The sequence below is a fragment of the Callospermophilus lateralis genome, chromosome 11 (assembly GCF_048772815.1).
Source record: "Callospermophilus lateralis isolate mCalLat2 chromosome 11, mCalLat2.hap1, whole genome shotgun sequence".
NCBI lineage: Eukaryota > Metazoa > Chordata > Mammalia > Rodentia > Sciuridae > Callospermophilus > Callospermophilus lateralis.
In genome coordinates this window covers 17,956,344-17,969,015 of record NC_135315.1, presented here as the reverse complement: position 1 = coordinate 17,969,015, position 12,672 = coordinate 17,956,344, and the positions used below count along the sequence as shown (strand labels likewise).

The 12,672-nt window shown below is 49.1% G+C and overlaps 1 protein-coding gene across 1 annotated transcript; it reads right to left on the bottom strand.

The window, feature by feature from the left end:
- Nucleotides 1-1,139: 1,139 nt before the first annotated feature.
- Nucleotides 1,140-11,369, bottom strand: Kif18b (kinesin family member 18B). The gene is made up of 16 exons (XM_076870785.2): nt 11,066-11,369; nt 10,276-10,433; nt 9,984-10,088; nt 9,671-9,781; nt 9,394-9,591; nt 9,070-9,246; nt 8,328-8,402; nt 8,100-8,200; nt 7,540-7,687; nt 7,293-7,295; nt 7,131-7,258; nt 3,825-4,030; nt 3,051-3,624; nt 2,009-2,098; nt 1,461-1,546; nt 1,140-1,246 (listed from the first exon to the last, which is right to left on the bottom strand). The coding sequence occupies exons 1-16, from the start codon at nt 11,367-11,369 to the stop codon at nt 1,140-1,142; spliced, it is 2,571 nt and encodes an 856-aa protein (XP_076726900.2).
- Nucleotides 11,370-12,672: the final 1,303 nt, after the last annotated feature.

Genomic DNA, 12,672 nt, shown 5'->3' with positions numbered 1-12,672 from the left:
CCTGCTCCCCCAGAAATAAAGGCCCATTAGGGAGGAGGATTAGGAACTGGAGTGAGGAGCTGGGGTCAGTCCTAGCCCCAGACCTCCTGCAGCAGGAGGCTGTGGGTGTTGTTTTCTATACTCAGAAATTTTGAAGAATGAGAAGGTGAGAAACAGAAAGTGTTGTCATCCCACGTAGGTGTACAGAGGAAAAACACACACCAAGGATGGAAATGGTTTATTAATCATTATAGTAAAAAAATACATCATATATGTGTGTAAATGTGTGTGTGTGTGTGTATATATACACACACACATATATATATATATACACACACACACATATATATATTTATATACATATACATATATATGCATAAATCAAGAAGCAGGAGGGTGTAAACCCTGGAATCACTAGCATTTATACCTGGATGGTAACATTAAGGCTGCATTCATTCTCCTTTCTTCTTATACTCATGTGTGTCTATGTATAATGGGTAAAGATTAATAAAGTTGGCTTCCTCTGTAAATCAAGGCACCATAATTAGCTCCATCATAACCAGGACAGGGGCCAGGGTGGGGCTAAAGATTCCCCTCTCAGAAAACATGAAGAGCCAAGATGTGACTCCCTAGAACACCCCCACCTGCCTCATCCCTCCACTGAGGTGACATCTATCCCCGCACAGAGCTCTGTGTTAGACATGGGTAGCGAACAGAGCCCAAAAGAGCCCCTGGCCTGATAGTGGGCTTTGGAAATGAGGGGGAAACAGGCAGTAACCTTTAAATATTAACACATTAACACTCACAAATGAATATGTACATGCTGAGAAGCTGAGTGTTATACAGATTAATAAAGAGGATGGAGGCGGGAGTGGTGGCGCATGCCTGTAATCCCAGCTGCCCAGGGGCTGAGGCAGGACTGTGAGTTCAAGACCAGCCTGGACAACATAGTGAGCTCTGTCTCAACAAAACAAAAATAAAATGAAGAGGACGAGTAGCAGAATGAATTGTTGGGGCGGGTGTTAAATAAAGGAAAGGTGCGTTGGCATGAATTTTTCCAAGGTAAGGAAAGAAGGTCAGGGTTCCTGGTGTCCGAGGCTCCAGGGACAAAGTGAAGGCATTGAGCCTCGAGGGGCTGGAGGAGCTGGACAGCTTGGAGGTCAGGACACCTTGGCAATGCAGTTTCCAGCTGACAGCACACCTCCAGTCCCAATCAGTTCCTTCTGGGTCCTTTGATCACTGAGGCAGCGGGGACTCAAGGATGGCTCTGCAGGTGGGTACAGGAAGAAGGTGAGGCTCTGCCCCACAGCTCCCCTGCCTCTTGTCCCATCTTCCACCTCCCTCTTCATGGTCCCTGAGATGCTTGGAAGAAGTATTCTAAGCTCTCCTCTCACCTGGATCCAAACCCCACTCTGTCCCCTCCTGCATCCTATTTTCAACTATCACTGTGGACCAGTCACCCCTCCCCTCAATTCAGTCACCTGGGATTGCAAGGGGCCCAGTTGGCCTCTTCAAGGTGCTGCTGGGGAGGCGGGCGATGCGGCTGCGGCCCTGGGAGACTGAGGAACTGAGAGAGGAAGGGAAGGAAGGAAGGTTACAGCCATGCCCTTGACTGTGGGTAGGTGGGGGGAGACAGCACTATCCACTAAGCCTTGAGGGCAGGGGAGCTGAGAACCAGGAAGAGTTTCCAAGGCCAGGTGCTGGAGCTGGAGAGGCTTGTGGAGTTTGGGACATAGGAGAATAAAGAAGGGGATAGTCCAATCATTTGGATTAACCAATAAATGCTGAATATCTCCCTGTGGATAGGGGACCTTGGATGATCACTCTGGGATGATCCTATAATAGCAATCAAAGGCCAAAGAAATTCCAATCAGAGAATTAGATGCTGGCTCTGCTCACAGGACCTTGGCTGCTTGCTCCAAGGAGTCCAGAGACACATCAGGAAGGGGTCTGTGGTCAGCCTAGGTGCCTAACACCTCAATGAGGGCTCTTTCTCCATGCCCTCACCTCAACAGCTTCCAGACCTTACCTCATGGTGTGCTTCTTCTTGCAGGCTGAGTTTCCAGGGAGGGAAGATGTTGGTTTGGGACCTTTCATGGTGAGCAGGAGCATAGGTTCACTGGGGAGCGGGCAGAGGGAGAGAAGCAGATAAGGAAGGAACCAGAAGTGACAGTGGCTACTCTTATTCCCTCTAACTCCCAGCTTGCGAGGACGGGGAGGTTGGACAAGATGACCTGAAGTTTCTTCCTGCTAAGAGGTGGATTCTCTCCCTGCCTCACCAGGCCTGGGCTGACAGCTGAGTGACAGCCCTGTTCTGGGAGAACATCCAGATGTCAGTTTCTGGTGCGTTCTGGGAACTGGAGTTCAAACAATTTCACCCTTCCACCTGCCCAGCTCTGAGCTTGTTACTGAGAGCAGGTTCAGGGGCCATGGAAGGTGCAGGAGTGCAGGTGGGCAGCCTGTGGCCTCTGCCTCACAGGTCCCAGTCAGCCTGCCACTTGTTCTTGGCCTTGGACTGTCCTGAGCTGGTTGTTATTCCTCTCTCTGGCCATGTGGGTGGAGGGCAAGGGTAACAGCTGGACCTTCTCACTGGAAAATACTGAAGAAAGTTTTATTTTTCTATTCCAGATGCTGGGCTAGAGGGGAAAAATCTCGGGGGGGGGGGGGAAGTGGCAGAAATAGTTTTTATTCTAGTGGGACAAAACTCAGATCAGGACATAGTGCCCAAGCAAAGCAGAGGAACAGACAGGGCTGGGCTCATTAATTCCTGGTTCCCTGCTGACTCTTCCCAAGTGGGGGTTCTATTAGCTATGCATGTGCAAGCCACAAACCAGCATAGAGCTGGTGGATATGAGCATGAAGGCCCTGATATGACAGGATAGCCCCTGATTAAGCCATGCCTCCTGTCCTCTGTACACTCTGCTCTCCTGGGACTGGGTGGCAAAGCTGACCATGACCAAAGGGAAAGAGATGGCAAATATCCTGTCTCCTAAATCCAATGTCTTCCATTCTTGTTGGCAGCACCCTTGCTGATCCCTGACCTATGCTGGGAGGTTGGGAGGGAGACTTACCTGGGAATGAAGGGCTGGTCCAGCCGGTTCAGTTCCTGGGGGACATTCTCCCAGCCAACAAACTCATGGAAATTGAGTTTTGAGGGGGGTTCCTCAGAGAGATCAAAAGTGGTGTTCAGGTCACGAGCAGGTAGAGGGGTGGAGCAGTTTTGCATAGCAGAAGGGCCCAGGGGCACCCGGCTTTTGATGACTGTAGCTGGGCAGAAGCGAGGGGAATGGCAGGTGGAGGAGGCCCTTGCCCCTTTGGGGGTGCTGGGTCCACATGAAGGCTGAGCCTTAGGCAGAGACCCTCTCCTCAGACAGGGTAGGAAAGACTGGCGCTGGCGCTTGGTCGCCAGCTTTGGGGCCAGGGGACTGTCTGGCTCTGTGAGGCTTGTGCTCTTTCTCTTCTTCTTCTTCTTCTTCTTCTCTGTGGGCTGTTGGGATGCTGAGGTTAGGGTGCAATCAGGCTCAGATGGGATCCCCAGAGGGTGCATGAGGCCACTCAATCTTCTTGCCATTGTTCGGGTCACAGGGCCACAGTACCCTGGAGATTCTGGGCAGAGAGAGGAGGGTGCTGAGGAGAGACCAGGGACTAGCTAAGAGGAAAGAGAATGTGAAGAACTTGGGAAGCCAGACACTGGAGACATGAAGGAACCCTTAACTCCTCAGGTTTCCTGGGGCCTCTTTGTTTGCAGAAGTGCACGATCCCTGGGGTCCAGCCTCCTAACCACAGCATGATTCAGTATAACCAGCTGGGCACCCATAGGCAGGCAGAGCAGGGGTGAAACTCACTTGAGGCTGAACACAGCTCCTGGGTCAGAGGGGCCCTCCCAGCCAGGCCAGGAGTTCTGGAGGTCTTGTCCCCAGGGTCGGCTTTCTCCTCTTGCACCAGCTGCCGCAGGGTCTCAAACTCAGTAATCATTTCAGGGGTCAGGAGGTTGGCTGCCTGGAGCAGGGAATACTGCTTCTGGGCCAGGCACAGCACCTGCAGGGCCAACCTGGAATAGAAGGACAGGGAGCTCTACTTAGATACAGCCTGACCAGGATCCTTTATGCCAGGCATTGTCCCCATCACTCGCTGTGGTTGAGGAGCATACCTGAGCTGGTGCCCTAGTTTTCTCCTGCCTTGCCCCACACTAGCTGGCTGGCCTCTCATCCAGGGTTCTAATTCTGTCATATCCTTGCAAAAGGCCAAGATGGCCATAGGCAAGGGTAATAAGTATCACCCATTGGGCTGGGGATGTGGCTCAAGCGGTAGCGCGCTCGCCTGGCATGCGTGCGGCCCGGGTTCGATCCTCAGCACCACATACAAACAAAAAGGTTGTGTCCGCCGAAAACTAAAAAATATTAAAAAAAAAAAAAAAAAAAAAGCATCACCCATTATACATGCCCCATGACAAAGACAGTGACATGGAAAGTAGGGAAACATGCTAAGTGACTTTGGACTTGGAAGGTCTTAGTTTCCTCTAAGCCCTGCCACTTATTAGCATTGTGATCATAAGCTCATTTACCCTGAGGGCGATATAAGGTAGCAGTTAAGAACCCAGCTTAAACTGGGTGGACTTCTGTAATCCCAGTGGCTTGGGAGGCTGAGGCAGGAGGATCATGAGTTCAAAGCCAGGCTAAGCAAAAAGCAAGGCACTAAGTAACTCAGTGACACCCTGTCTCTACATAAAATAGAAAATAGGGCTGGGGATGTGGCTCAGTGGCTGAGTGCCCCTGAGTTCAATCCCAGGTACAAAAAAAAAAAAAAAAGAACCCAGCTCAAGTCAGACTGCCAGATACCTGCTCAACTCTCAGCTCAACCCTTCCCAGCTGTGTGATCTTGGATGCACTGGTCCATAAACTTAAGAAAAGGATAACAAATGCACCCACTTCATAGGATTGTTGGAGAGATTGAGTTATTTTAGCCAAGCTTGGTGGTGTACACCTATAATCTCAGTGACTCAGGAAGCTAAAGCAGGAGGATTCCAAGTTTGAAGTCAGTCTCAACAACTTAGAGAGGCCCTAAGCAACTTAGTGAGACTCTTGTCTCAAAATAAAATTAAAAAAAAAAAAAAAAAAAAGGAAAAAAGAGCCAGGGATATAGCTCAACAGTAAAGTACCCTGGTTTTAATCACCAGAACCAAAAATAAAAAGTTATTTTGTTTATAGAATGTTTAAAGAATACCTCACATACAGTAAACACTGTGAGTTTATTATATTATGCAAAACGGTAATAATACCATCTACCTCATTAGGTTAAAAGGAGACAAACTAAGATAGGTTAAATTGACCGTGGCTCTGAGAAGACCCTCAAAAAGGCATTTGGTCTGTGTCCTCTATTTAGTGTATGGGATCCTGAAAAAGTATGTGGGAATCAACACATATTTTACATGCTCTGGGAACTATTTAAAGGAAATTCTGAGGGTATTGAGATTATTAATGTTGTAAATTTAGATTCTCATAAAGCAAATTTTCTTTCTGTAAGGCACACCTATGATAAAAGAATAAACAGAATTACCTCAGTAGGATTATTCATAGCAAATGATTTACCTTCAGGGAACACTACTGTCTGGATACCTCTGAACCCCCACGGCCCTCGGTCACGTGTGCTCAGGGAACTTACACTCATTTGGTAAAGCAGCTTTGAGGCCTATTAGACTACTGAGAAGAGTGGGTTTTGGAGGGAAATGAATGGGCCTGGAAGTCAGATGACCCAGGTCTGGCCCTGCACAGAAGCCTCAGCCCCCACTCCCCCTCCAGCCAACAATTGGGGAATTGGTCTAAATCAGGAATTTTCAAATTAAGTTTCAAACGCCTATTAGACAGCAAGCAACTCTGCTGTCTGTCATACCTATTAGAACTCAGCGTGAGATTCCATGTAAAGAGAGGACTGTGCAGCTGAAAAAAAAAAAATCCTACGAAACCACTGAACTGGAAAATCTCAGCTCTGTTCAAAGTCCTGATGATCCAAGATTCTCAATTCGAAAGGCAAATAGAAATGATTTTCGATTATCTGCTTGTCAGAGTGTTTCCAAACATGGAAATGATCTAGAATGTTCTGCCACTCCTTAATCGAGGGGGGTCTTCTATCATATTGTATTAGTACTTCATTAATATTGCATTAGTATTCTCCAAGAACTAGGGAGAATAAAGATTATGATCCCCAAATCATAGCCAAGATTGAAAAAACTTGCCGGAAACCACAAAACCAGAGGCAGAGCAGAAATGAGGACATTGGTCCTCTCTCCTCATAAGAGGGGACACCAAGCAGAGAGACCATGAGTCATCTGTGGGAACCTGTGGTTGTTCCCTGGGAGGCCAACGGGACATCCCACCCGTGCATCCCTGCCTCTCCAGGCCCCAGGGAATTGGCAGCAAGAGACAGATAATGAGCCGCTGATTATTCAGGCCACAGCATTTTTTGCTGAGTCGGGAACAGACACTCCCCAACAAGAAATAAAATTAAACAGGCCCTTCTGTCCGGAAGCTTTAAATACACTGCCTAGTGTGAAGCATGCTGGGGAGGGGGGAGCAGGGCTGGCAGTAGCACCACTAAGCGGCAGGGGATTTATGGACCTGGGGCCAAGGGAAAAATACAGCAGCACCCCTCAGTGAAGCACAGAAGGAAGGTCCCCAAACCCTTCCTCTCTGGCTGAAGTTGGAAGTTTGTATTTATTTCTGAGAAAAAAATAGCCACAGTCGATCTGTTGATGAAGATGCATGAGAAGCAACTGACTCAGGAAGGTTGACCCCTCCTCCGCCTGACACCCAGCTCCTCCCAGCTGCACCCTCCTCACTCTGACAGCAGCTCTGCCCTCAAATTGCCAGGCCAAGTGCTAGCCCTAGCAGCCTGCCCTAGCTCAGCACTTGCTGGCTGTCCGGATGGAATTTGGTGTTTTGCTTCTCTCGCCTATTGGGCTGCCAGCTACGTGGAGGAATAGAGATGATGCTAAGTAAATAGATAGGTGATAGTATCCAGGAGTTGAAAGCAGATAAGGGATAACATCAATGAAAAGCAACTTGACTCTTAATTAGAACCAGGTCCCACCCCTAGGAGGATAAAGCCCCTCACTTCCCACCTTTGAGGCCAGAGTAGAAGCAAAAGACACTCACTGCTTAGAACGGTCCCCATCCAGGTTCTGTGGTGATAGGTAGCTGGCCACCGGCTTAGGCTGCGGGGTGGGACCAGCAGACTCTGACAGTGGAGGTCTGAGGTTCTGCTCCAGTGTCTGGGTTGGAACCTAAAAAAAAAGGGGGTAGAGGAGCCAGAATGACCTCCTAAAACTCTAAAACCCTTCCCTCCCGCAGGCGCAGGATGGCAGCTCCCTGCAGAATGGCCATGCCCTGGGAGAAGCTTGCTTTCTCCCAGTCACTTCCAAACACACAAGAATCTGACAGACGTAAGAAACCCAGGAGGAGAACTGGGACTAAAGGGACGCTGAGTTAAAGAGACACATTTATTCAAATATTCTACCAGTCCCAAGCCCCCAGGAGGCCGAGGCCTCCTGCCCCTAAGCCCTACCTCAGTAGGGTCTTCGTCCTTGTCCTCTGGAGTCTGCTCCTGGTCTGAAGAGCTTTCTTCTATGACCTTCTGTTCCTGGGCCTCTGTCCCCAGGCTCCCCTCTTGAAGATCTCCAGATCCCACGTGGAGTTCTGGGGTCCAGGGCTGGCTGCGGGCACGGGACACTAAAGGGGAGCTAAGAAGGCTAAGGGGGAAATAAAAGTTTGAAAGATATGATATGGGGGCAGAAAGGGTGAGTAGGGAGGGGGACCTCTGCAGCACCAGGTGGCAGAGCCCAGAAACAATGCTTGAGTGACAGATGGGTAGAAGAAGGTTTCAGGGATTTTCTGCTTTAAAAAAAAATAACACCCAAACTCTAAGTTCACTTTCTCTCAATGAGTAGATTCCACTTGCTTATATGCTCATTTGACAAAACAAGACATTCTAGGAGACAATCAGTTGCTGGCCCTTGGTGGGAATCCCCAACCCTAGGTATGGAACATCTGAAAGACAGAGAAGGGGCCCAGTTCCTTGTCCCAGCTGAGCTGAAGGGTGGGACGTATATGGGCAGTAGAACTCACTGTTGCTGTTGAGGGCTCAACTTGGGGGACTGTGGGAGACCCTGCTGTGGGGCCCGGGCTCCTGCCTCATACGCTTGAAGCTTCTTCCTTAGGGAGGCCACCTGCAATGACAGCAGTCTTAAACTCAGCTGAGCCCAAGAGGTGAGGAATGGGCAGAGAGCCCTGCTGCACCCCAGCTCCTGTCTCTTACTCCTTGCCCCAAGTCTGTTCCCCAGGTAAGCTCCTCACCTCAGCCTGGAGCTGTTGGCAGATGGTGACATACTGGCTGATGTGACTGTCTAGACTGATCACGTTGCTCTTCAGCTGAGACGGAGACACAGGGAAAAGATTGGTTTGTTCATACAAAGCAGCTGTTATCAACCACCTCTGGTGACCAGGCATCACACAGGAACCTCACTTACAGTACCAAGGACTCTCTCTTACAGGTAGAAAAACAGACCAGAGAAGGTCAGTAATGTGCCTGGGACCACAGCAAAGGACAGAGGAGTGCCTGCCTATGAACCTGATGCCTGACTCTCTGGACAAGACATTCTTGCTTGATGGGGGCTGATTTGCAGCAGTTCCAGGTGAGCCAGGGCTCCCGAGGAGGTAGGGAGGGGAGGCCCATAAGGGAAGGCCCAGCAAGTATGGCGGAGGCCAAAGCACCTCTGCTTTTGTTAACATACATGGGTGTTTGTCATTTTGCTAAAACTATGGTCCTACTGCTTAAAACAAGTCAGAACCAGGCTACTGGCCCACTGGGCCCCCTGCTCCATGTCTCCCTCAGAGTAGACTGTCTGTCTTGGTCCAACTGGAATCTTCCCAAAGGCAGGGACAGTGTTGTTCCTATCATACAGCCCAGGGAACTTCTTTCCTCTGCTTGGGGACATTGAATAGGGATCTGAGGAAGTTGTCTTGGTCCTGTCCCATCCTCCTACCAGGTTAGGAGATCCCTCCACACTCAGGTTGGCCATCCCTAACTGGTACACACCGTGAGTTTGATCTCTTTGGCCCGGTCAGCATATTTGAGGGTGTTGTAAGTGTCCTCGTAGGACAGGCTAGAGGGGCCGATGGCAGCAATCATCACTGTGCGGCAGTTGCCCCCAATGGAGTCCTTCAGCAGGCGGGTCAGTTTGCTGTCTCGGTAGGGCACATGAGACTTGCGGCCCTGGGGCAGTCAGTGGATTAGGGGAGACACAGCTGTATTAGACTAACCTGGTCAGGGTCTGGTGGCCTCCCGCCCAGGGCTGAAGACAAGGACCACTGGGTTTAGGCCTCAGATGCTGTCCTGGGTGCTGGGTCTGCACTGTTTTACCTTTGCATCCACCAGGGCATTGAGGACATTGATGAGGGCCAGCAGAGAACGGTTGATGTTGGCACCCTCCCGCAGGCGCTCCCCCTTGGCATGGGTGCTGGATGCTCGCTCTGAGCCAGCCAGGTCAATCAGGCTCATCTTGGCCACCTGTAGGGCCTGAGTCAGTCCTGGGACTCGGTCCTGCTGCTTCACAAAAATCTGGAGGGGAAGGGCAGGAGTGAGGGGGATGTGGACACCAGGAGCCCAGTTATCATGCTCAGTCCATGACCCTGCTCACCTGGAAGATGGCATGGGAGCGGGAGGAAGTAGCATTGGCATCTGTGGGGTGCTGGGTGCGGTTGTGGTTCCCCCTGGTCAGCATCTTCAGTAGCTGCTCAGCTGAGGCCGGCTGCAGAGGAGACGGCAGGGAGGGGGCTGTGGTCTCCCACCAGGGCTTTTCCCCTAACAGGAAGGGCTGATCTTCAGAGCCAATGTCACCCCTCTCTTGCTACTGCCACTACCCCAACATCCAGGATATCCCCAAATTGCCTTATGAGGAAACCCTGGAGGACAAGTGGGGCTGCTGTTCCCACCTGTGCCCAATCCTATACCTGGTGGAAAGAAAGTCCTTGCACCATCACCCCCTTGTCAGGGTCCTCGCGGATGATTAGGGGTCCCTTGGGCTCCAGGAGGTCATGGATCTGTTCATTATACACCTGAGGAGAAAGGACAAGAGGGAGAGGACTCTCAACTCAGTGCAGGCTGGAATGGGAACAGTTGCTGGACAGGGAAGCAAGAAACAGGTGTGTATTTGAGGCACCAGACACAAGGCACTTTGCAGGGTGAAGATGAATGAGGGATGGAGCCCTGGGGTGGTGGGTGGGAGAGAGGCAGCAGCCCTACCTCCAGGTAGCTGATGAGCACCTCGAATTGCTTCTCCTCCTGGCAGGCCTCAAAACGCCTGTACAGTTCCATGGTGGTCAGGTACATGATGCCAGGGTCCCCCTCCTTTCCCAGCATGGTGTGTGTCTTCCCAGCCCCAGTAGCCCCATAGGCAAACACTGCAGAGGACAGAGTGGGGAGAAGGGTGTCAGCAAGGCCAGGCCCGCCTCCCCCAGGGTTGCTACCAGCATATTCCACCCAGCTCAGCCCTGCCTTTCTCCCAAGCCCCTTTCCTTTTTCATCCATGTCCACCAGTCTGCCGTTCCACTGCTCCTACCTCTTGTACCCTACCCAGCACTCATGCTCAGCCTCTTGGTCCTCCACACATCTGTCCTGGCTCCCACAAGTCTGTGGACTCCAGGGAGCTGCATTGTGGGTGGGTGTTATCACCAGCTCCTCCAGTCTAGGGAGCTTCCTCCAATGAAGACCCACCACTATTTCCCTCACTAGCATTCACTGTGGTTCATAAACACAAATGCAGCTGTGTTTTTGTGATCAGTGTCTTCTCCTCTTTAGACCAGGAGCTGCGTCTGTCTGACTGCCTACTGTATGCTAGGCTCTAGTGTATATATTTATAGTGCCTCACACAGTACAGTGAATGAATGGGCCCCCTCCAGACAGGATGAAAAGGCCAGAGCTCCCCTCAACAGGTCATGCCAGCTGAGGGACAGGCAGACCTATGTCAGGAGACAGGGGAAACCCCCCCTTAGAAGGAAGCAAGGCTGCTACCAAGCAGGATTCAGGTTCTTACCTGAGCAGTTGTAGCCCTGGAGGAAGCTGTCCAGGATTCTGCTTGTGGTGTGCTGAAACACATCCTGTTGGGTGGCCTTCTCACCAAAGACCCGGTCAAAGACAAATGTCAGGCCCTTGCCTTTCTTCTTGGGGCCATCATGGGTAACACCCCATTTGAGGCTCCCATCAGGTTCCTCAGGGTCAAACACCAGCACCCGCTCATCCACGACTTGAACCACAGGCCACCGCTGACTCTCCAACTCCCGAGGGGTGGGGGGTCGCACCCGCACCACCACCTGCACCATGCTGTCCTCCACAGCCATCACCATGGCAACACCTGAGCAGAGAGATGATGGAGATGAGGACCAAACCAACCCAGACCTAGCCAGGGGCCTCCTCCTTCTCCCTTCCCATATTGGCACCAGTGTCAATTATTTATACATATCTCTTTCTCACTTGAAATACCCCTTTGCCATATTTAAAAATGACTCTGTTTCCATGGGTGTATTAACTTTCTATTTTGTTCCACTGAGCTATTTATCTACTCCATGCCAACATCACACTCTTCCTACTATGAAACTTTACTGTGATTTTATCTAGTAAGGCAAGAGCCCCTCACAAGTCTTTTTCATAATTTTCTTCGCTATTCCCAGGTATTTAATGTCTTTAAGAAAATTTTACTGCTAGAAGTGATGGTGCACACTTATAATCCCAACTCAGGAGACTAAGGCAAGAGGATCACAAAGTTCAAGTCCAGCCTCAGCAACTTAGTAAGGACTGGTCTCAAACAAACAAACAAACAAAAAACCCTAAACATAAAACCTTATCAGTTCTGCTCAAAACCAGATCCCCTTCTCCCCTCAAAACAAAACATCTGCATTTACATATTTATTTTGTTGTTCTTTAAATATAATTCCTAAGTGTTTTATACATTTATTTGCTTTCATGAATGGAAAAACTTTCTCCCATTTCCAGCTGGTAATTGCTAAAATGGAGAAACAACTGATCTTTTAGATATTCACCTTATATCTACCACCCTCAAACTTTCTTAATTCCAATTTGCTTATTAGGATTTTTTTTTTTTTTTGATTCTTCAAGTATACAATTATGTGCCAGTAAATAAAAAAATGTTTGACCTTTTCTTCTCCATATTTATGCCTATTTTATTTCTTATATATTACAGTCTCTAGAACTTATAAAAAATGATTTTGAATAACTGATGATAACAGACATGCTGTTTTGCTTCTGATCTAATAGAAAATGGCCTTATTGCCTCATTCTCTAGAAATGAGTTTGGGATAAAGAGTCTTTATCATATTAATTATTCCTCTTATTCTTATTTTATATAGAGTTATTATTAGGAAAGTCTAGAATTTTATTCAATACCCTTTTGGCATCTACCGATACATTACATGTCTTTGTTCCTTGTGGTATATTATTGCTGATATCAATCCAACTGTATATTCTGGAAAAAAAATCCCTACCCTGGGCTAAAGTAATACTTTTAATATTTAAATAGTCAAATATGCCAGTCTTTTCTTTTGTGGCTTCTATGTCATATTTAAGAAGACATTCCTTCTCTAAGGTAATAAACACTTTTCATATAATCTAATACTTTTTTCTTCT

What these genes read in the sequence shown, in the direction of transcription:
- Kif18b (XM_076870785.2), bottom strand. Translation starts at nt 11,369, where the DNA reads ATGGCTGTGGAGGACAGCATGGTGCAGGTGGTGGTGCGGGTGCGACCC. An exon ending in GCTCCCATGCCATCTTCCAG is followed by an intron (nt 9,592 to 9,670) that starts GTGAGCAGGGTC and finishes CTTCCCCTCCAG; the next exon opens with ATTTTTGTGAAGCAGCAGGA. An exon ending in TGGGCCCCTTGCAATCCCAG is followed by an intron (nt 1,247 to 1,460) that starts GTGACTGAATTG and finishes ACCCACCTGCAG; the next exon opens with AGCCATCCTTGAGTCCCCGC.